Source organism: Bombina bombina, chromosome 1 (genome assembly GCF_027579735.1).
Source record: "Bombina bombina isolate aBomBom1 chromosome 1, aBomBom1.pri, whole genome shotgun sequence".
NCBI classification, from domain to species: domain Eukaryota; kingdom Metazoa; phylum Chordata; class Amphibia; order Anura; family Bombinatoridae; genus Bombina; species Bombina bombina.
The window spans coordinates 530877018-530902186 of NC_069499.1; the positions used below are offsets into that span (position 1 = coordinate 530877018).

Genomic DNA, 25169 nt, shown 5'->3' on the forward strand with positions numbered 1-25169 from the left:
TTTGTTTGTTGTTTATTCTGGTAAAAGGAGAGGTCAAAAAGCAACTTCTACCTCTCTCTCTTTTTGGCTTAAAAGTATCATCCGATTGGCTTATGAGACTGCCGGACGGCAGCCTCCTGAAAGAATCACAGCTCACTCCACTAGGGCTGTGGCTTCCACATGGGCCTTCAAGAACGAGGCTTCTGTTGATCAGATATGTAAGGCAGCGACTTGGTCTTCACTGCACACTTTTACCAAATTTTACAAATTTGATACTTTTGCTTCTTCTGAGGCTATTTTTGGGAGAAAGGTTTTGCAAGCCGTGGTGCCTTCCATCTAGGTGACCTGATTTGCTCCCTCCCATCATCCGTGTCCTAAAGCTTTGGTATTGGTTCCCACAAGTAAGGATGACGCCGTGGACCGGACACACCTATGTTGGAGAAAACAGAATTTATGCTTACCTGATAAATTACTTTCTCCAACGGTGTGTCCGGTCCACGGCCCGCCCTGTTTTTTTAATCAGGTCTGATGAATTATTTTCTCTAACTACAGTCACCACGGTATCATATGATTTCTCCTATGCATATTCCTCCTTTACGTCGGTCGAATGACTGGGGTAGGCGGAGCCTAGGAGGGATCATGTGACCAGCTTTGCTGGGCTCTTTGCCATTTCCTGTTGGGGAAGAGAATATCCCACAAGTAAGGATGACGCCGTGGACCGGACACACCGTTGGAGAAAGTAATTTATCAGGTAAGCATAAATTCTGTTTTTGTATGATTTCACCTGTTTAGGAATTGAGTTAAAAGGAACATGGAGCAGAGATACCGGCGATAATGGGTACATCATATTAAGTTCTAACCCATTATCTGTGAAATGATCTGACTCCGTAATCCAATCAACTGCGATATGGCCAGGAAAGACTAGATTATAAAGATATAAATCGGGAAGAGCAAGGCAAGCAAATTGTTTAGGAAGAGACAATGGCCCCTATTTATCAACCTGTCAACTTACTTGCATTCGCCGGCACCAATACGCTCGCCTAAGATCGCCTAACATTGCTGCCGCGGACCTGAATACGCTCTCCAAAGTTACCAAAAAAGCTGTCAAAAAGCCGCGCACCAAGTACAGGGCGATGAGCAGCGGACTGTTGATAACTGACAGTCATCGATCTCGCTGCTCTTCGGCTTTTTCCCAGCTAAACTACCAATAACCCTTAAAAGGGCCTTTTGCGGGGCATTGCCCCAAAGTAATCAGCTCTTTTACCTGAAAAAAAAATACAAGCAACCCCCCCAACAGTAAAACCCACCACCCACACAACCAACCCCCCCAAAAAAAAACAACTAAAGAAATGTAAGCTCCCCATTGCCCTGAAAAGGGCATTTAGATGGGCATTGCCCTTAAAAGGGCAGTTGGCTCTTTTGCAGCCAAAAGCCCTAACCTAAAATAAAAACCCACCCAATACACCCTTAAAAAAACCTAACACTAACCCCCTGAAGATCGACTTACCGGGAGACGTCTTCATCCAAGCCGGGCAGAAGTGGTCCTCCAGACGGCAGAAATCTTCATCCAGACGGTATCTTCATCCATCCGGCGCGGAGCGCGTCCATCTTCAAGACATCCGACACAGAGCATCCTCTTCGGCCGACGAATGAAGGTTCCTTTAAGTGACGTCATCCAAGATGGCGTCCCTTAGATTCCACTTGGCTGATAGAATTCTATCAGCCAATCGGAATTAAGGTAGAAAAAATCCTATTGGCTGGTGCAATCAGCCAATAGGATTGAACTTCAATCCTATTGGCTGATTGGAACAGCCAATAGGATTGAGCTTGCATTCTATTGGCTGTTCCAATCAGCCAATAGGATTGAAGTTCAATCCTATTGGCTGATTGCATCAGCTAAAAGAATTTTTTCTACCTTAATTCCGATTGGCTGATAGAATTCTATCAGCCAAGCGGAATCTAAGGGACGCCATTTTGGATTACGTCACTTAAAGCAACCTTCATTCGTCGGCCTGAAGAGGATTCTCCGCGTCGGATGTCTTGAAGATGGACCCGCTCCGCGCCATCTGGATTTAAGACTTCTGCCGTCTGGAGGACCACTTCTGCCCGGCTTGGATGAAGATGTCTCCCGGTAAGTCGATCTTCAGGGGGTTAGTGTTAGGTTTTTTTTAAGGGTGTATTGGGTGGGTTTTATTTTTAGGTCAACAAGTTTTTTTGTTTTTTTGGGGGGGTTGGTTGTGTGGGTGGTGGGTTTTACTGTTGGGGGGGTTGTTTGTATTTTTTTATTTTCAGGTAAAAGAGCTGATTACTTTGGGGCAATGCCCCGCAAAAGGCCCTTTTAAGGGCTATTGGTAGTTTAGTTTAGGCTAGGGTTTTTTTTTATTTTGGGGGGGGCTTTTTTTATTTTGATAGGGCTATTAGATTAGGTGTAATTAGTTTAAATTTCTGTAATTTGTTTATTATTTTCTGTAATTTAATTTTTTTTTTTTTTGTAGTTTAGATTATTTAATTGCATTTAATTATAGTGTAGTGTTAGGTGTAATTGTAACTTAGGTTATGTTTTATTTTACAGGTACTTTTGTCTTTATTTTAGCTAGGTATTATTAGTATTATTCTTTATTTATAAAGCGCCGACAGATTCCGCAGCGCTGCCCATGGGTACAAGGATAACAGTACAGTGGAGAAACAATACGATAAGACACAAAATACAGAGGGAATTGAGGGCCCTATTCCCATGGGAACTTACAATCTAGACGGGTAGGAGGATTGGAAACAGGAGGTGGGGACTGCAGAGGTGAGATAGAGGGCAACTGTTAGTTAAGTGAAGTTATTTTTTTGATAAGTTGGGTGATAAGCTTCCCTGAACAGAAAGGTCTTTAGGGAACGTTTAAAGGAGGGGAGGTTAGGGGCAAGTCTGACATCTCGAGTAAGTGCATTCCAGAGGGCTGGTGCCGCACGAGAGAAGTCCTGTAGTCTAGAATGAGAGGAGGTGATGGTAGAGGACGAAAGAAGCAGGTCATTGTTGGATCTTATGGGACGGGCAGGAGTATATTTGTTGATGAGTGAGGACAGGTAGGGTGGGGCAGCATTGGTGAGGGCTTTGTAGGTCAGAGTGAGAATTTTGAATTAAACTCTGTTGTGAATGGGGAGCCAGTGAAGGGACTCACGGAGAGGTGCAGCAGAAACAGAGCGTTGAGAGAGGTGGATTAGCCTGGCAGATGCATTTAGCATGGATTGGAGGGGAGAGAGGTGGGAGAGAGGGAGGCCAGTTAGTAAGTTGTTACAGTAGTCGAGTCGGGAAATTACCAGGGAGTGGATGAGCTGTTTGGTAGTTTTAGCACTCGGAAACGGACGAATTTTAGAGATATTGCGTAGGTGGTTGCGGCAGGATGAAGAGAGCAGTTGGATGTGGGGAATGAAGGACAGATTTGAGTCAAGCATGACTCCGAGGCAGCGGACTTGGGGTGATGGGGAGATAGGTAGTTATTAAATACTTAATAACTATTTAATAACTATTGTACCTAGTTAAAATAAATACAAACTTGTCTGTAAAAAAATAAATAAACCCTAAGCTAGCTACAATGTAACTATTAGTTATATTGTAGCTATCTTAGGGTTTATTTTATAGGTAAGTACAGGTGGCCCTCGGTTTACAACGGTTCAATTTTCACCATTTCAGAATAATAACCTTTTTTTTTCAGTCATGTGACTGATATTGAAAAGCATTGAGAAGCAGTGCATTGATTAAAATAGCCAGTAGGTGGAGCTGTCCACTTGTGTTGCAGCAAAGATATGCAAGCCAAGCAAGCTGAAATTAATCCGTTAAACCAGACCTGAGCTATCGAGCAGCTTGCAAAGGAACAAGATCTTCCTGTCTATAAATCAGTCCAGATTGGAATGCATAGAAAGAACTGTTTTCAGAAAAACGCAAGTAAAGTTGGCATTGTGTGATTATTTTATTAGGTTTATAATGCTGTTTAGCAAATGTTTTTGTTCATTTAACTTAGTTTAATTATATATTCTGTGTTGTGTGATTATTTTATTAGGTTTATAATGCTGTTTAGCATTTAAAGAGGGGCCTGGAACCTAACTTCCTCACTTTCCATTGACTTACATTATAAACTGGGTTTCAGTTTACAATGGTTTCGATTTACAACCATTCCTTCTGGAACCTAACCCCGGCGTAAACTGAGGGCTACCTGTATTTAGTTTTAAATAGGAATAATGTAGTTAATGATAGTAATTTTATTTATATTTATTTAAATTAGATTTAAGTTAGGGGGTATTAGGGTTAGACCTAGGTTTAGGGGTTAATAAATGTAATATAGTGGCAGCGACGTTGGGGACGGCAGATTAGGGGTTAATAACATAATGTAGGTGGCGGCGGTGTAGGGGGGCAGATTAGGGGTTAATAAGTATAATGTAGGTGGCGGCGGTGTCGGGGGGGAAGATTAGGGGTTAATAAGTATAATGTAGGTGGCGGCGGTGTAGGGGGGGCAGATTAGGGGTTAATAAGTATAATGTAGGTGGCGGCGGTGTAGGGGGGGCAGTGATTTAACAACAACTGGGATCATGCTTGCAAAAAGGGATAATATTCATGTTAAAACCTATATTACTTAGTGTAAAAACGTTTGCATGATTTATAAATAGAAACGTTTTTTCTCTGAGGGTGATAAATCTTTATTTGGGGCCTAATTTCCACATGGCTTGTTAGATTACTCCTAGGAATATTTTTTTAAGGCCCTCTGACTTTGAGTGCATGGTGGGAGGGGCCTATTTTTCGTTTTCAGTCTGAGACATCCAGCTTCCCTGAAGGAGCCTCTGGCTTATAGGACCTCTATAGAGGGTTTTGTTCCTGCAAAAATCGTTTTTAAGGGCAGGTAGAAGCCACAGCAGGGCTGTGGCAGTGTGTTTGACTGTTTGTTAACAGGTTTTAAGTTTTTCTAATTTGTTTTTGGGCCTGAGGGGTTAATCATCCATTTGCAAGTGGGTGCAATGCTGATTTAGTCCCTTATACACACTGTAAAAATTTCGTAGAGTTTACTACTTTTTTTCACTGTTTTGCAATTTATGTGGTAGTTTTTTTTCTCTTAAAGGCACAGTACCGTTTTTTATTATTGCTTTTTTCACATTTATTAAAGTGTTTTCCAAGCTTGCTGGTCTCATTACTAGTCTGTTAAACATGTCTGACATAGAGGAAACTCCTTGTTCATTATGTTTAGAAGCCATTGTGGAACCCCCTGTTAGAATGTGTACCAAATGCACTGACCTTTCTATAAGTTATAAAGACCATATTATGGCTTTTAAAGATTTATCACCTGAGGTTTCTGAGACTGACAAAAGGGAGGTTATGCCATCTAGCTCTCCCCACGTGTCAGAACCTATAACTCCCGCTCAAGCGCGTCCAATGCGTTTACTTTACAAGATATGGCGGCAGTTATGAATCATACCCTCACTGAGGTATTGTCCAAACTGCCAGGGTTACAAGGAAAGCGAGACAGCTCTGGGGCTAGAAAAAATACAGAGCTCTCTGACGCTTTAGTAGCTATGTCTGATATACCCTCACAATGTGCAGAAGTTGAAGCAGGAGAACTTCTATCTGTGGGTGTCTTCTCTGATTCAGGGAAGGCGTTACTTCAGTCTGACTCTGAAATGACAGCATTTAAATTTAAGCTTGAACACCTCCGCGTGTTGCTCAGGGAGGTTTTAGCGACTCTGGATGACTGTGACACCATTGTAGTCCCAGAGAAATTGTGTAAAATGGACAAATACTTTGCAATGCCTGTTTACACTGATGTTTTTCCAATCCCTAAGAGGTTTTCAGAAATTATTACTAAGCAATGGGATAGACCAGGTGTGCCGTTCCTATTTGGGCCTGGACTGAAGGAGATCATTTCTGATATTACTGGAGGAAAAGGCCACGCCCTTCACCAGGATAGGTCCAACAAGTTAAGGACCAAACAGACTAATTTTCGTTCCTTTCGAAACTTCAAGAGTGGCGCAGCTTCATCTTCCTCTTCTACTAAACAAGAGGGAAATTTTGCCCAGTCCAAGCTAGTCTGGAGACCTAACCAGGCTTGGAACAAGGGGAAACAGGCCAAAAAGCCTGCTGCTGCCTCTAAGACAGCATGAAGGAGTAGCCCCCGATCCGGGACCGGATCTAGTTGGGGGCAGACTTTCTCTCTTCACCCAGGCTTGGGCAAGAGACGTCCAGGATCCCTGGGCTCTGGAGATTGTTTCCCAGGGATATCTTCTGGATTTCAAAGCTTCATCTCCAAAGGGGAGATTTCATCTCTCACAATTATCTGCAAACCAGATAAAGAGAGAGGCATTCTTACATTGCATTCAAGACCTACTAGTTATGGGAGTGATCCACCCAGTTCCAAAGGAGGAACAGGGGCAGGGCTTCTATTCAAATCTGTTTATAGTTCCCAAGAAAGAGGGAACTTTCAGACCAATCTTGGATCTCAAGATCCTAAACAAATTTCTCAGGGTCCCATCCTTCAAGATGGAGACTATTCGAACCATCCTACCTATGATCCAGGAGGGTCAATATATCACTACCGTGGATTTAAAGGATGCTTATCTACATATTCCGATACACAGGGATCATCATCCGTTTCTCAGGTTCGCCTTCCTAGACAGGCATTACCAGTTTGTGGCTCTTCCCTTTGGGTTAGCCATGGCACCAAGAATCTTTACGAAGGTTCTAGGGTCCCTTCTGGCGGTTCTAAGACCGCGGAGTATAGCAGTAGCCCCTTACCTAGACGACATCCTGATACAGGCGTCAACTTTTCAAATCGCCAGGTCCCATACGGACATTGTTCTGGCATTCCTAAGGTCTCACGGTGGAAGGTGAACGAAGGAAAAAGTTCTCTCTCCCCTCTCACAAGAGTTTCCTTCCTAGGAACTCTGATAGATTCAGTAGAAATGAAGATTTTTCTGACAGAGGTCAGGTTGTCAAAACTTCTAACTTCCTGCCGTGCTCTTTATTCCATTTCTCGTCCGTCAGTGGCTCATTGTATGGAGGTAATCGGATTAATGGTAGCGGCAATGGACATTGTTCCGTTTGCCCGCCTACATCTCAGACCACTGCAACTTTGCATGCTCAATCAGTGGAATGGGGATTACACAGATTTGTCCCCGCTACTAAATCTGGATCAAGAGACCAGGGATTCTCTTCTCTGGTGGCTATCTCGGGTCCATCTGTCCAAGGGAATGAGTTTCCGCAGGCCAGAATGGACTATAGTAACGACAGATGCCAGCCTTCTGGGCTGGGGTGCAGTCTAGAACTCCCTGAAGGCTCAGGGTTCGTGGACTCAGCAGGAGGCCCTCCTTCCGATAAACATTCTGGAACTAAGAGCAATATTCAATGCTCTTCCGGCTTGGCCTCAGCTAGCTGCGGTCAGGTTCATCAGATTTCAGTCAGACAACATCACGACTGTAGCCTATATCAACCATCAGGGGGGAACAAGGAGCCCCCTGGCAATGTTGGAGGTTTCAAAGATAATTCTATGGGCAGAGGTTCACTCTTGCCATCTCTCAGCTATCCATATCCCAGGAGTAGAGAACTGGGAGGCAGATTTTCTAAGTCGGCAGACTTTTCATCCGGGGGAGTGGGAGCTCCATCCGGAGGTATTTGCCCAGTTTATCCAACTTTGGGGCAAACCAGAACTGGATCTCATGGCGTCTCGTCAGAACGCCATGCTTCCTTGTTACGGGTCCAGGTGCAGGGTTCCCAAGGCAGCGCTGATAGATGCTCTAGCAGCGCCCTGGTCCTTCAGCCTGGCTTATGTGTTTCCACCGTTTCCTCTGCTCCCTCGTCTGATTGCCAAGATCAAGCAGGAGAGAGCTTCGGTGATCTTGATAGCCCCTGCATGGCCACGCAGGACTTGGTATGCAGATCTGGTGGACATGTCATCCTTTCCACCATGGACTCTGCCGCTAAGGCAGGACCTTCTACTTCAAGGTCCCTTCAAACATCCAAATCTAATTTCTCTACGTCTGACTGCTTGGAGATTGAACGTTTGATTCTAGCAAAGCGTGGTTTTTCCGAATCGGTCATTGATACCTTAATTTAGGCTCGAAAGCCTGTCACCAGGAAAATCTATCATAAGATATGGTGTAAATATCTTCATTGGTGTGAATCCAAGGGTTACTCATGGAGTAAGGTCAAGATTCCTAGGATATTATCTTTTCTCCAAGAAGGATTGGAGAAGGGTTTGTCAGCTAGTTCCTTAAAGGGACAGATTTCTGCTCTGTCTATTCTTTTGCACAAACGTCTGGCTGAGGTTCCAGACGTTCGGGCGTTTTGTCAGGCTTTAGTTAGAATCAAGCCTGTGTTTAAACCTGTTGCTCCGCCATGGAGTTTAAATTTAGTTCTTAAAGTTCTTCAAGGGGTTCCGTTTGAACCTTTGCATTCCATAGATATTAAGCTTTTATCTTGGAAAGTTCTGTTTTTAGTAGCTATCTCCTCGGCTCAAAGAGTTTTGGAGTTATCTGCTTTACAATGTGATTCCCCTTATCTGATTTTCCATGCAGATAAGGTAGTGTTACGTACCAAACCTGGGTTTCTTCCTAAGGTGGTATCCAATAAGAATATCAATCAGGAGATTGTTGTTCCTTCACTATGTCCTAATCCTTCTATAAAGAAGGAACGTCTATTACACAATCTTGATGTGGTTCGTGCTTTAAAGTTTTATTTACAAGCTACAAAGGATTTTCGTCAAACATCTGCTTTGTTTGTTGTCTACTCTGGACAGAGGAGAGGCCAAAAGGCTTCGGCAACTTCTCTTTCTTTTTGGCTAAGAAGTATAATACGCTTAGCTTATGAGACTGCTGGCCAGCAGCCTCCTGAAAGAATTACAGCTCATTCTACTAGAGCAGTAGCTTCCACATGGGCTTTTAAACATGAGGCCTCTGTTGAACAGATTTGTAAGGCAGCGACTTGGTCTTCGCGTCATACCTTTTCTAAATTCTATAAATTTGATACTTTTTCTTCTTCTGAGGCTATTTTTGGGAGAAAGGTCTTACAGGCAGTGGTGCCTTCCGTTTAAGTTCCTGCCTTGTCCCTCCCTTCATCCGTGTCCTAAAGCTTTGGTATTGGTATCCCACAAGTAATGGATGAACCCGTGGACAGGATACACCTTTACAAGAGAAAACAAAATTTATGCTTACCTGATAAATTTATTTCTCTTGTGGTGTATCCAGTCCACGGCCCGCCCTGTCATTTTAAGGCAGGTGTTTTTTTTTTAATTTTTAAGCTACAGTCACCACTGCACCCTATAGTTTCTCCTTTTTTTCTTGCTTGTCTTCGGTCGAATGACTGGGGGTGGCAGTTAGGGGAGGAGCTATATAGACAGCTCTGCTGTGGGTGTCCTCTTGCAGCTTCCTGTTGGGAAGGAGAATATCCCACAAGTAATGGATGAACCCGTGGACTGGATACACCACAAGAGAAATACATTTTTAAGGTAAGCATAAATTTTGTTTTTCGTGGGGCCCTACTCTGTGAATCCTTTCAATCTGAATGCGAGATGTGGAATTTGTTATATTTAATACATTTGGTAGAATATCTGTCATAAAATGCATTAAGTTTTGGTATTCCGGATTTTCAGGTAGCCCAATAATTCTAACATTGTTCCGCCTGGAGCGGTCATCCATGTCTTCCAGTCTTGTTTGGAAGTTAAGTAAACTGTTACTATGTGTTAAATTAGTAAGTTCAAGGTGACTGTTCCTTTCCTCTGTCAGAAACCCTTGCTTCTACCTCATTCATTCTTGTGGCAAATTGTCTTCTTTCAGTTGTCAGGCTACCGATTTCTTGTTTAATCTCCTGTTTGAGCGAGTCACGTTGAGGATTGATCACTTTTGATATTTGTGCTACTATGTCAGATATTCCAAAATTAACTATATTTGACTCGGTCTGTTCTTGTGTAAGTTCCACATTGGACTTGACATTTTTTTCTCTCTCTGTGTTTCGGTGGCATGCATGGCTGGGGAGTTTTGGAAGGTGCCATGTATCTTTCCATGTGAAAAAGGTGCTAAAAAAAAAAAAAGTAGTTGAAAAACAAACACAAATGGAGAAATGAGAGAGTGGGTGTGGGTGTGAAAGAAGAAGAGCAGGGGAGAAAAAAGAAGGAAGGTGAGAGAGGAGAAAAAAGCAAAGAGTAAAATCGCCTTAAAATGTGATATAGGACAGTGACCTGTCTGTATTTAAAACACACGCAACTAATTTGCTTTGACATAAATTATAAAATTAAATAGGGTCTGATTAACAGATCCTTTTAGAGTGAAAGGTGTGCCTATTGCCACACTTACCTAATCTCAGGGAGAGTTATTTAGAGATATTTTTTTTTATATTTTCTTCCTTTTTTTTGTCAAATTTAGATAATTTGCTTACTCAGAAATTTAGACTAAGTGACCGAATTATCAAGCTCCGAATGGAGCTTGATGCCCCTGTTTCCGCGCGAGCCTTTAAGCTAGCCGGAAACAGCAGTTATTAAGCAGTGGTCTAAGGACCGCTGCTCCATAACTTGTCTGCCTAATCTTAGGCTGCGGACATCAATCCGCCCGATCCTATACAATCGGGCTGATTGACACCCCTGCTAGCGGCCGATTGGCCACGAATCTGCAGGGGGCGGAATTGCACAAGCAGTTCACAAAAACTGCTTCTGCAATGATAAATGCCGACAGCGTATGCTGTTGGCATTTATTGATGTGCGGCAGACATGATACGCTACATTGTATCATGTCCATCCGCATTTTAATAAATAGGCCCTCATATCTAAGTGAGATATCTGAATAGTGTTTTAATATTTGCTTGGGGTCTGACTTATCAGTTCAAATAATGGTTAAAGTTTTTTAAGCCACAGAAGATATAACAGATGTTTATATTATGTTGTGTATGGTGGCGCCCGTCTAAATTCTTCTGTATCACAATTAAAATGACAAATACAAAAAACAAGAAGAAAATAAAATGGGGGAAAAAAACAGCGTCAATTATATTTCAGTTAAACACGTAAATCAAGTTATTGTTACCAGTGTTATCCTAACTTGTCAAAACAAAAGTATTAGTTATACTTCTATTTAGTATTATATTTGTGTCCTCAGTGTCTTAACTGGGCTTATAACATTCAGGTCTGCGTAGGACAGTGTTCATCCTTTATATGTCCCTTGGGCGAGACTCAGAGGGTTAAATACAGTAAATCGACTGCTTTTGGCAGCGATACACAGTTCCTCCTATGGAAAATCCCAAACTTTAGGAAGGGGGGGCCAGCATATACTGTCCAAATTTCTAGTACTCAAGTCCCCAGTAGTCTAGCCAGGGGGCCAGTCCTTCTTAGGTCAGGGCCAGCCACACTTGCTATTCACCAGATCGTCTGTAGTGAAAACACTGTATTCAGTGTAGTGTGCTGTCCATTAACTATTTGTCACCCACAACTAAAGGGTTGTACGATGTGGGAAATGTTTTGTAAATAATTGGAAAAACGTTGCAGATGGTGTGTATGCAGGGCACTTAGATGTAAAAGATCGTACCTGGAAGGTTGGCCTCAGCACCTTATCGTCTGTAGTTATCTCAGGCGGTCTGTTGAAATGAAGCAGGTCCGCTGTTTATAGGGGCCACAGGATTTGCCCGTCCCCTGTCTGCTGTTTCTTTTTAGTATTTACTACAGTGGTGCTGAAGCCAACGCCTGTGCCGCCCTTCTTCATGTCTGACTCTCAGAGAGCCCAGGAGCCTGCCGGACCTTGTTACTTGGTTGTCTGGAGGGGCCGTGGGATCTACCCGTCCCTGCCTGCTGTTCCTGTTAATGCTGTGTTGTAACACGGCTGCGCTTGCTCCTGTTCCTTCCCCAGGAGACACTTCCTGGATGTGCTGCCTGGTATCGTAAGTGGTTGGAGCTGCTTCAGCCATGAAGCTGTCTGCTGCCTTGGGGACTTCAATCCTGTGTCCCGGCTGGTATTGGCTATATCGGCCAAGGGTATCTGCACCAGTCGGTGGGTGGGTTCCGCTGTTCGATGTAAGGTGCAAAGCTGTATGTCTCCTAGATGCTCAGCCCTCTGCCGGAAGTCGCAGTATGTGCAGTCCTTTGTTAAGGCCCTGACTATTATTATTATCATTTATTTGTATAGCGCTGCCAAATTCCGTAGCGCTGGGTACAGTGATAGGGGTATACAATGACAAAGATTTGTGATTAAATACAAAACATAACAAAACTAAACAAATCTAGTACAGGAGGAAAAGGGCCCTGCTCCGGAGAGCTCACAGTCTATAGGTTTAGGGTGCAGAGACATAAGTTTGGGGTAGCTTGTTACATCAGTTGTATTTGCAGCAGTGAGTCAGGCAGTTCATGTACATGTATTTGTTTGGTTCGGATGCGGGATGGAGGAGAGATGGTAAGCCTCTCTGAATAGGTGAGTTTTCAAAGATTATCTGAAGCTATACAAGGTTGGAGACAGTCTAATGGAGCGGGGTAGAGAGTTCCAGAGGACAGGAGCAGCACGTGCAAAGTCTTGAAGGTGGTAGTGGGACATAGAGATAACAGGAGTGTAGAGACGTAGGTCAGAGGTTGATCGAAGAGGACGGGATGGGGAATATTTCACGATGAGAGAGGAAATATAGTTGGGAGTTAGACTGTTGAGTGCTTTGTAGGTTAGGGCTAATACTTTAAATTGTATTCTGGAGTGTATGGGGAGCCAGTGTAGAGACTGGCAGAGCGGAGCAGCTGATGTAGATCGTCGACTTAGGTGGATGAGTCTAGCAGAAGCATTCATAATAGATTGGAGGGAGGAGAGGCGGTGTTTTGGAAGGCCATTTAGGAGTAGATTGCAATAATCAATGCGTGACAAAATGAGGGAATGAATAAGTATTTTTGTAGTTTTTTGAGTAAGGAAGGAACGAATTCTGAAAATGTTGCGTAGGTGTGAACGGCAGGATTTGGTAAGCGCTTGTATGTGTGGGTTGAATGTGAGTTTTGAGTCTAGTGTGACCCCAAGGCAGCGGATCTGGGGTGAGGTGTTGAGAATAGAGTCTCCAACCATCAGAGAAATGTCAGGTGTTGGATGTCTCGAAGAGGGGGGTGATAAGAAGCAGCTCAGTTTTGGACAGATTGAGTTGGAGGTAGTGTGAAGACATCCAAGAGAAAATTGCAGAGAGGCAGTCAGAAATCTGGTTGAGTAAAGAGGGAGAGATATCAGGAGAGGAAAGATAGATTTGGGTATCATCAGCATATAGGTGGTACTGGAATCCAAAGGAGGCTATAAGTTTTCCAAGGCAGGATGTATAAAGTGAGAAAAGCCAGGGGCCCATGACAGACCCCAACTGAGAGAGGCATAGGATCACAAGATATGTTGTGAATGGAAACTGAAAACGAGCGGTATATATGATGCAAACCAGGAGAGGACTGTGTCTTGGATGCCAAATGAATGTAGTATTTTTAGGAGGAGAGGATGGTCAACTGTGTCAAAAGCTGCGGACAGGTCAAGAAGAATTAGTAAGGAGTAATGGCCTTTTGCTTTAGCTGATAACAGGTCATTTGTTACTTTAGCAAGAGCGGTTTCTGTTGAGTGTTTATGGCGGAAACCAGATTGTAGTGGATCAAGTAAGGAGTTAGTTGTGAGAAATTGAGTTAGCCGATTATAGACTAGTCGTTCCAATAATTTTGAAGCAAAGGGAAGTAAGGAGACCGGTCGATAGTTAGAAGGCCTGACTAGGATCAGGCCTGTGTTAAGAAGGGTGGCTCCGCCTTGGAGTTTCAACCTTGTTCTTTGTGTGTTGCAGCAGGCTCCGTTTGAGCCAATGCATACTGTTGCCATTAAACTGTTATCCTTAAATGTTCTCTTTCTGTTGGCTATTGCCTCTGCTCGCAGGTTCTCTGAGATTTCTCCCTTGCAGTGTGATTTCCCCTTACCTTGTTTTTCACGCCGATAAGGCAGTTTTACATACTAAGTTAAGTTTCCTTTCTAAGGTGGTGTCCGATCGGAACATTAATCAAGAGATTGTTGTTCCTTCCTTGTGTCCCAATCCTTCCTCGGTGAAAGAACGTTTGCTTCACAATCTAGATGTGGTTCGTGCCTTGAAATTTTACCTTCAGACTACTAAGGAGTTCAGACAATCTTCATCTTTGTTTGTCATCTATGCAGGTAAGTGTAGGGTTCAGAAGGCCACTACGTCTTCTTAGTCTTTCTGGTTGAGGAGTGTCATCTGCCTATCTTATGAGACAGCGGGTCAACTGCCTCCTGAGAGGATTACGACTTATTCCACTAGAGCAGTAGCTTCCTACTGGGTTTTTTAAGAACAAAGCCACTATGGAGCAGATTTGTAAGGTGGCTGGCTACCTGGTCCTTCTTGCATACGTTTTCTAAATTTTACAAGTTTGATGTGTTTGCTTCGGCTGAAGCAGCTTTTGGGAGGTTTTGCAGGCTGTGGTGCCCTCAGATTAGGGTCTGCCTCCTTTTCGTTCCCTCCCGTTATTTTTCAGTGTCCTCTGGAGCTTGGGTATGGTTTTCCCAACAGTAAGGAATGAAGTCGTGGACTCTCCCTGCCTTATGGAAAGAAAAAAAAATGTATGCTTACCAGATAAATTCCTTTCTTTCCAGGCAGGGAGAGTCCATGACCCCGGCCGTGAGATATTTTGTTTGGGCAGCTCCCTTTTTATACTTTCTTCTGGCACCTTTATAACCTGATGTTTCTCCTACTTTTCCTTGTTCCCTCGGCTGAATGACTGGGAGGATAGGGGAAGTGGGAGGGATATTTAAGCCTTTGGCTGGGATGTCTTTGCCTCCTCCTTGTGGCCAGGTGTTTTATTTCCCAAAAGTAAGGAATGAAGTTGTGGACTCTCCCTGCCAGGAAAGAAAGGAATTTATCTGGTAAGCATACATTTTGTCCTTTGAAAAAGCCAAGTATGGCAAAACATGTCAGGTCATAGGGATTTTTCTAAATAGTTATTTTAATTTGCAAAGTTTTTTAGCCGATACTTACTTAAACAGGGTGACACGCTGCGGATGTTTGTGCGTGGTCATAGCTCTACATAGTTAATTAATTTGTCGGCTAAATCTAATGGCAGTACACATAATCGCTTAGCCAACACTTCTTTAATGGTTGACACGCTGCAGATATAGGCACGTGTATATAGCACTTGAGAATTAACTCCTCGGCTAAAAATAAAAAAGCAGCTAAGCACATTTATAAGTGTGTAGGGTATAGAGGTTTTAAACGGTGATAGATATAACACCACACGCTGAATTAAAGTAACCTGAAATTACTATTTAAGTATCTGCAAAACTTTCCAAGTTGACTTTATTTAAACTACGATAATAGTGGAATCAGAAATCCCCTTCTATATTATAGTGATTATACAGGAAGTGCAGAATTATTAGGCAAATTAGTATTTTGACCACATCATCCTCTTTATGCATGTTGTCTTACTCCAAGCTGTATAGGCTCGAAAGCCTACTACCAATTAAGCATATTAGGTGATGTGCATCTCTGTAATGAGAAGGGGTGTGGTCTAATGACATCAACACCCTATATCACGTGTGCATAATTATTAGGCAACTTCCTTTCCTTTGGCAAAATGGGTCAAAAGAAGGACTTGACAGGCTCAGAAAAGTTAAAAATGGTGAGATATCTTGCAGAGGGATGCAGCACTCTTAAAATTGCAAAGCTTCTGAAGCGTGATCATCGATCAATCAAGCGTTTCATTCAAAATAGTCAACAGGGTTGCAAGAAGCGTGTGGAAAAACCAAGGCGCAAAATAACTGCCCATGAACTGAGAAAAGTCAAGCGTGCAGCTGCCAAGATGCCACTTGCCACCAGTTTGGCCATATTTCAGAACTGCAACATCACTGGAGTGCCCAAAAGCACAAGGTGTGCAATACTCAGAGACATGGCCAAGGTAAGAAAGGCTGAAAGACGACCACCACTGAACAAGACACACAAGCTAAAACGTCAAGACTGGGCCAAGAAATATCTCAAGACTGATTTTTCTAAGGTTTTATGGACTGATGAAATGAGAGTGAGTCTTGATGGGCCAGATGGATGGGCCCGTGGCTGGATTGGTAAAGGGCAGAGAGCTCCAGTCCGACTCAGACGCCAGCAAGGTGGAGGTGGAGTACGGGTTTGGGCTGGTATCATCAAAGATGAGCTTGTGGGGCCTTTTTGGGTTGAGGATGGAGTCAAGCTCAACTCCCAGTCCTACTGCCAGTTTCTGGAAGACACCTTCTTCAAGCAGTGGTACAGGAAGAAGTCTGCATCCTTCAAGAAAAACATGATTTTCATGCAGGACAATGCTCCATCACACGCGTCCAAGTACTCCACAGCGTGGCTGGCAAGAAAGGGTATAAAAGAAGAAAATCTAATGACATGGCCTCCTTGTTCACTTGATCTGAACCCCATTGAGAACCTGTGGTCCATCATCAAATGTGAGATTTACAAGGAGGGAAAACAGTACACCTCTCTGAACAGTGTCTGGAAGGCTGTGGTTGCTGCTGCACGCAATGTTGATGGTGAACAGATCCAAACACTGACAGAATCCATGGATGGCAGGCTTTTGAGTGTCCTTGCAAAGAAAGGTGGCTATATTTGTCACTGATTTGTTTTTGTTTTGTTTTTGAATGTCAGAAATGTATATTTGTGAATGTTGAGATGTTATATTGGTTTCACTGGTAAAAATAAATAATTGAAATGGGTATATATTTGTTTTTTGTTAAGTTGCCTAATAATTATGCACAGTAATAGTCACCTGCACACACAGATATCCCGCTAAAATAGCTAAAACTAAAAACAAACTAAAAACTACTTCCAAAAATATTCAGCTTTGATATTAATGAGTTTTTTGGGTTCATTGAGAACATGGTTGTTGTTCAATAATAAAATTAATCCTCAAAAATACAACTTGCCTAATAATTCTGCACTCCCTGTATAAGTGTAACAAGTGTGCTTTATGCAATAATAATATATTATAACGTTTTCCTCGTGGGACGAAAACGAGCAACATTAAGCAAATGGGTCACACTGCACCTTCCATTATATATGTAGGAGGGGAGAATCATTGCTTTTATTAGTTCCTTATATAATGTATATTGGTGTAAATATTATCAGGCCTAGACCAACTCAGTATGGAATCCAGGTTTTCTTAGTAAGATTAACACTTTTTTAATTTTAAGTGTGGTAAATATAATTGTCAACCATGAACATGCTCCTAAGGACATTGTTCCTAATTATTTGCATATTTTAAGATCATGGATTAATACCGACATCCTAGGCCTCGATTTACAAATACATATTATCCTACCCACAATACAAGTGCTAATATATTCCCAGCCAGATAAGTTCCTTTGCGTTTTTAAATTCAGATGTGTGTGTGTGTGTGTGTGTGTGTGTTATTTTTGTTTATATTTTAAATATCCTAACAAAAGTTAAATTTTAATATAGTGTAAACTCCGACCTGAATGTTGCTCTTTAATTAAATGGCCTATTAGGAAAGTGAGTGCTGCACAGGTGTACAGCAGTATCAGTTGAGTACTGATTTTCTTTAGCTGGTTTGGATAAGGGCCTATCTGCCAATTCTTTTAAAAGGGTCAATTTCTGCTCTTTCAGTTTTGTTTATAGGAAGATTGCTAATCTTCCTGAAATTCATAGTTTTGTTCAGGCTTTGGCATGGATTAAGCCTGTGATCAAGCTAATGCCTCCTCCCTGGAATCTAACTTGGTGTTATAGTTTTGCAGGCCATTTGAGCCTATGCAAAAAGTGAATATAAAACTTATTTCTTGAAAAGTTATCTCTTCCTGCTAGAAGAGTATCTGAATTATCTGCTCTTTCTTGTGATCCTCCATATCTTATTTTCCATCAGTAAAAAGACAACTTTAAGAGCTAAGTTTGAAATTTTACCTATAATGGTATCTTCGTATAACATAAGCGGGGAAATTATTATTAGACTACCGTTTAAATATGCAGTTGAAATAAATTATTTTGATTGTGTCTCTTTCAAATTGATAATGATCTTAAGCATAAACCTTTAGATTTGACAGAATCAGTTTAAATTACACTTCATTGGTCCCCCCCCCCAATGTAATGTATGTGTGTATTTAACATAACCTTGATTTTTATATTATTTTGGTTTCTCCTTCTCAGGCTGTTGTTCTTTGCATGTATTTGGAATCGGGAGCTGTTGACCTTCAGGATCGCTCAGTGATTGAGCTTGGTGCAGGGACAGGCTTAGTTGGAATAGTGGCTGCATTGTTAGGTAAGCTTGATATAATCTATCAACACGGTAGCTAACTCTTATTTAAACACACATTTAAAATGTAGTCATTACACATTATTAGAATCTGATCTGTAGTTAGATTACAAGCATGAAGAATGTGCCCCTATTCTTTGAAATCAGAATGTCATACAGCTTCACTTCAAGTTCCAGTTTTATGTGGGAGGATCTAGTGGGCCGCTGCTTATATCCTTGTGAGAATACATTCAAGGTCCTAACTCCATATTTCTCTCCCAGAATATGTGATTACATAAAAATATAACTACAGGTTTTATAGCTTCTGCTAGCCTAGGAAGGAAAACTTTTTTAGATTTCACCTCCTGCCAAAGCATTCTTCTGCTTCTGTTCTGCATCGGTCGCCATCAAACCTTTCTAAGGAGATGAGGCTTCTGTACTTGTATTTATAACTATCAGCTAGATTACGAGTTTTGAGCACTATAGGGAAATTAACGACCGCCACAAAAAGCTTCATTTCACCTCCCTATAGCGCTGCTATTACAGGTTTTGTAAAACTCGGCTTGCGCGGGCGATATGGTGGCGTTGAGCTCCATACCTCACCCAAATACAAGCAGTGTTTTGACGTGCTCGTGCACGATTTCCCCATAGACATCAATGGGGAGAGTCGGCTAAAAAAAAGCCTAACATCTGCGATCACTGAAACAAAAGCTCCGTAACGCAGCCCCATTGATGTCTATGGGGAAAGAAAAAGTTACGTTTAAACCTAACATCCTAACATAAAAACCACGTCTAAACACCCCTAATCTGCTGCCCCTAACATCACCGCAACCTATATAATGCTATTAACCCCTAATCTGCTGCCCCTAACATCACCGCCACCTAAGTAAAACTATTAAACCCTAATCTGCAGTTCCCGATATCGCCGCCACCTACATTAGTTATTAACCACTAATCTGCCGCCCCCAAAGTTATTAACCCCTAAACCTCTGGCCTCCCACATTACTAATACTAAATAAATATATTAACCCCTAAACCTAACCCTAACGTAACCCTAAGCATAACCCTATGGTAAACCTAAGTCTAACCCAAACCCCCCTAATTTAAATATAATTGAAATAAATCTAAATTAAACTTACAATTATTACCTAAATAATTCCTATTTAAAACTAAATACTTACCTGTAAAAAAAAACTAAGCTAGCTACAATATAACTAATAGTTGTATTGTAGCTAGCTTAGGTTTTATTTTTATTTCACAGGTAAGTTTGTATTTATTTTAACTAGGTAGACTAGTTAGTAAAAAGTTATTAAATATTTACTAACTACCTAGTTAAAATAAATACAAACTTACCTGTAAAATAAAACCTAACCTGCCTTACACTAAAACCTAACATTACAATAAAATAAATTAAATTAATAAAATACAATCTAAATTACAAAAAATAAACATTAAATTACACAAAATAAAAAACGAAATTATCAAAAATTAAAAACGAATTACTCCTAATCTAATAGCCCTATCAAAATAAAGAAGCCCACCCAAAATAAAAAAAATAAAAACCCTAGCCTACACTAAACTGCCAATGGCCCTCAAAAGGGCCTTTTTGCGGGGCATTGCCCCAAAGAAATCAGCTCTTTTACCTGTAATAAAAAACCCAGTAAAACCCACCACCCACCTAACCAAACCCCCCAAATAAAAACCTATCTAAATAAACCTAAGCTAAGCATTGCCCTGAAAAGTACATTAAGCTCTTTTACATTGCCCAAACCCTAAGCTAAAAATAAAACCCACCCAATAAACCCTAAAAAAACAACTAACTCTAACCCCCGACGAGCCACTTGGTTTTCGAAGACCGGACATCCATCCTCATCCAAGCGGGCAGAAGTCTTATCCAAGTCTTCATCCAGACGGCATCTTCTATCTTCATCCATCCGGCACGGAGCATCCTCTTCTTACGATCGTCGCTGGAAAATGAAGTTTCCCTTTAAGTGACGCCATCCAAGATGGTGTTCCTTACATTCCGATTTGCTGATAGAATTCTATCAGCCCATAGGATGAAAGCTCAATCCTATTGGCTGATTGCAACAGCCAATAGGATTTTTCCCCTTTAATTCCTATTGGCTGATAGAATTCTATCAGCCAATCGGAATGTAAGGGACGCCATCTTGGATGACGTCACTTAAAGGGAAACTTAATTTTCCAGCAAACGATCATAAGAAGAGGATGCTCCGTGCCGGATGTTTTGAAGATGGACCCGCTCCGCGCCGGATGGATGAAGATAGAAGATGCCGTCTGGATGAAGTCTTCTGCCGTCTGGATGAGGATGGATGTCTGGTCTTTGAAAACTGTAAGTGGATTGTCGGGGGTTAGTGTTTTTTAAGGGTTTTTTGGGTGGGTTTTATGTTTAGCTTAGGGTTTGGGCAATGTAAAAGAGCTAAATGCCCTTTTTAAGGTCACTGCCCATCCAAATGCCCTTTTCAGGGCATTGGTTAGCTTAGGTTTACTTAAATAGGTTTTTGTTTGGGTGTGTGGGTGGTGAGTTTTACTTTTGGGGGTGTTTGTATTTTTTATAACAGGTAAAATAGCTTATTTCTTTGGGGCAATGCCCCGCAAAAGGCCCTTTTTAAGGGCCATTGGCAGTTTAGTGTAGGCTAGGATTTTTTTATTTTTTTTTTTGGAGGGGGGGGCTTTTTTATTTTGATAGGGCTATTAGATTAGGAGTAATTTGTTTTTATTTTTGATAATTTCGTTTATTTTGTGTAATTTAGTGTTTAATTTTTTTTTGTAATTTAGATAATTGTATTTTATTAATTTAATTTATTTTATTGTAATGTTAGGTTTTAGTGTAAGGCAGGTTAGGTTTTATTTTACAGGTAAATTTGTATTTATTTTAACTAGGTAGTTAAAAAATAGTTAAAATAAATACAAACTTACCTGTGAAATAAAACCTAAGCTAGCTACAATATAACTATTAGTTATTTTGTAGCAAGCTAAGGGTTTATTTTATAGGTAAGTATTTAGTTTTAAATAGCAATTATTTAGGTAATAATTGTAAGTTTTATTTAGATTTATTTTAATTATATTTAAGTTAGGGTTAGGCTTAGGGTTACGTTAGGTTTAGGGGTTAATATATTTATGTAGTGATGTGGGAGGCCAGAGGTTTAGGGGTTAATAGTTTATTTTAGTATATTTTGTTGTGGGGGGCTTGCGGTTTAGTGGTTAATTGGTTTATTATAGCGGCGGTGTTGGCGGACGGCAGATTAGGGGTTAATAATACTTAATTAGTGTTTGCGATGCGGGAGGGCGGCAGTTTAGGGGTTAATAGGTTTATTATAGTGGTGACGATGTTGGGGAGCGGCGGAATAGGGGTTAATACATTTTTTAAGTGGGGGCGATGTCCGGAGTGGCAGATTAGGGGTTAATATTTTTATTTTAGTATTTGCGATGCGGGAAGGCCTCGGTTTAGGGGTTAATAGGTAGTTTATGGGTGTTAGTGTACATTGTTTAGTTATGAGTTTTATGGTACAGCTTTGTAGCGTAAAACTCATAACTGCTGACTTTAGATGGCAGTATGGATCTTGTCATTTTAGGCTATACCGCTCACTTTTTGTCCTCACCGCAAAACTCGTAATACCGGCACTATGGGAGTCCCATTAAAAAAGGACTTTTTTAAAAGTGATGTATTGACTTTGCATGACGGCCAAAAAGTTGTGTGGTACACCTATTCTAACAAGACTTGTAATAGTGGCATTAGGGAAAAAGCATCGTTATGAAGCCTAACAATGCTTTTTCAATCATAACGCAAAACTCGTAATCTAGCTGTATTTTTTTAATCATTTTTATTAAGGAATAAACACAAAAAAATATACATACAAGAAATAAAAAGTTTATGATAATATAAACTCCATTCTTATATTGTTCCCTTTAAGGGCGTACCCGCCTAAAATAACAAAGAACAAACATTCATTGAAAAATGTTTTTTAAGGGGTGCTGTTGGATAAAGGAGTATAAAGTCTGCGAGAGGGAATATAAAAAATACACACTTGGTGCCTCAGTATGTATTCTCAAGTTCATAAATGAAAGTGACTTAAGTGGGAATTTTTTTATATATATATGTGTGTGTGTGTACAATAACTCATTGTGTAAGCCATTTACAAATCTAAACGAGTCAGAAGACTTGCTTTAAAACCAGAAACTCTCTGACTACACTGTTTCCAATGCAGCAAAGGAATCTGGGTAAGATATGCAAATGAGGTTCACAATGACTCACCTTTTTACTTTTAGCCTGCTTTTTAAAGACAGACTTCCCTTTACGCCATAGCACTGCTGCATTACACAGCTTTTATGCTTAGCTAGGGTTAGTACAGTGATTCTAACCAATCCCAGGACAGCTGTTTCGTGGTTTTGCCACTCATCAGCTGGGAGTAGGTTGAATCACTGTTGGTAAAGTTTAGATTTGTAAATGGTTTACACAATGAGCTATTATATATATATATATATATATATATATATATATATATATATATATATATATATATATATGTAATGTGTGTATGTGTGTGTGTGTGTGTGTGTATATATATATATATATATATATATATGTGTGTGTGTGTAGTCCTAAAGCAAAAATCGCACTTACATGAATATCCACTTTAATATGTATGTGTGTTTTATTTATATATATATATATATATATATATATAGCGCCCTGGGTCAGGACGATAGATAGATAAATATTTATATACATCAAATAGGGGTATAATATACAATTCAAAAAGTGTGCAATTGGGGAAAAACAAACAAAACTTTTGGTAAGACAAATAAACACAAAATGGACATAAATAGTATATAAGTGACCAGTCAGATATATCGGTGTAGAGTATGTCTTTGAAAACAATGTGATCCAGGTCCAGGCTGCTATCTGTGAATGGATTGTAGGCCGAGATCCAGGGATCAGTAATCTGTAGGCGCCACATGGCCTAGTATTGTATGTACTAGTGTGAAGATGTGCAAGAGATATTCCACTCACATTTAGTAAGGCCCCCCTCTTGGTGCAAGTAATGCAGGCTGGAATCAAACAGTTATCCAGCAGACTGGCCTCTGGCAACACTCCCAACAAATGTGGGATGGATCAGGATACTATGTCCCAGAATGTTCTTGTATCATTCAATAATGGTGTGGATGGCAGCAAGTGGTAAGTTTAAAAACTCACTTTAATAAAAACAAATAAAAACAGCAACAAGTTTCTCAGCCAACCAATGGCTGTTTCATCAGGCTTGATGAAACAGCCATTGGTGGGCTGAGAAACTCATTGCTGTTTTTATTAACCCCTTGGCGACCGAGTACGTGTCATGCACGTCCTCCAAAGGTTGTCAGTTAACGACCAAGGACGTGCCTGACATCCTCGGGTATTCTGAGCTGTGGAAGCGATCGAAATCGCTTTCAGCCGCTCAAACATTATTGCAGCGATGCCTCGATGTTGAGGCATCCTGCAATACTGTTCCTGACTGCCAGCCTCCGTTTTGATCGTTCCCCCTGAGCGATCACTTCCGGTTTTCACTTCACGTGGAGCCCAGCAGTCAGGCAGAGCATCGGAAGCCATCAGCAGGCTTCTGATGCTCTGTAAGTGTGCTAAGTGCCTCGGTGGGTTAAATAACATAATTAATAAAAAAGTAATACAAATATATGAATTTCTTTCCTAAGATATGGTGAGTCCATGGAATCATCAATAACTAGTGGGAATATCACTCCTGGCCAGCAGTAGGAGGCAAAGAGCACTACAGGAAAGCTGCTATATATGTCTCATTTTTCTTACCAATAACCCCCAGTCATTCTCTTTTTGCCTGCGGTGCAAGGAGGAGGTGAAGTTTTGGTGTCTTATCTACAATCAAGATTTTTTTTATTTTAAAGCAGAGTAGGTTTGCTCTGATCTTTCTATAGGGTCTGGCCTTAGACCATGTTAGTCTCTTCAGTAGGGCAGTGGTGGCTTTTAAGCAGTTGGGAACTTGTGGGGCATAATCCTCACTGCGTTTTCCCAAAATGTTTACTCAGTCTTTCTGTATTTCCACAGGTCCATGTGAGGGATGGCATCCTCTCAAACCAGGTGAGCTGTCCGGCTGCCGGACAGATGAATATTAAGGTAAGTGCCAATTTTATTTTTCTATGAAGCAGGGAACAATTTGGCACTTATTCAGCTGAAACGCTGCAGGGGGATCGTTTTTTATTATTCCTGTCAGGGTGCAAGTTTTTATGGCAGTTTTTGCAGGCACTGTTAGTGTGAGGAGTTATTTATTTTATTGATGGCTCAGTAAGGATCTGTTTTTAGTAACAGATTATGTACTTTTTTTGGGGGGAGGGGTTTATTGTTTGTTTCTAAGTCCGTTTTCAAGAAAGTTGTTTTAAAAATAATGGCTTTTTTGTTTGCTGTGGGACCGCCCCTTTTAGGGAGGTTCTGATTCTTTGATGTCAGAGGTTTTTTTGGCGCTTTTTCTTTTTTAAGACACGATGAGTCCACGGATCATCTTAATTACTAATGGGATATTCACCTCCTGGTCAGCAGGAGGAGGCAAAGGGCACCACAGCAGAGCTGTTAAATAGCTGCTCCCTTCCCTCTCACCCCAGTCATTCTCTTTGCCTACGTTAGTGATAGGAAGAGTTAAAGTGAGGTGTTAGATTAGATTCTTCAATCAAGAGTTTATTATTTTTAAAGTAGTGCCAGAGCGTGCTGCTTTGTTCTAGGGTGTAGCCGTAGTCCATATCAGTCTCTTCAGTAGAGCTTTTGGTGGCGTTAGAGCAATGGGAACTTGTGGGACATAATTCTCACTGCGCCTCCCACATACTGATGCTGCCCTTACACTGAAAACCTGAGGGATATTTACTCAGGACTTTAGTTTAATTGCAGGTCCATGGGAGGGAGAGGACCTCCTAAACCTGGGAACTGCCTTGCTGCCAGGCAGAAGATGAGGTAAGTGCTGA

General features: G+C 41.2%; 1 protein-coding gene across 1 annotated transcript in view; it reads left to right on the forward strand.

Annotated features, from left to right (window-relative positions):
- Positions 1-25169, forward strand: part of METTL21A (methyltransferase 21A, HSPA lysine) — a 146614-nt gene that overhangs the window by 66176 nt on the left and 55269 nt on the right. Inside the window, exon 3 of the mRNA XM_053698633.1 lies at positions 18107-18218. Within this exon, the coding sequence (XP_053554608.1) occupies positions 18107-18218 (112 nt within the window). The remainder of the gene's footprint in view (positions 1-18106; positions 18219-25169) is intronic.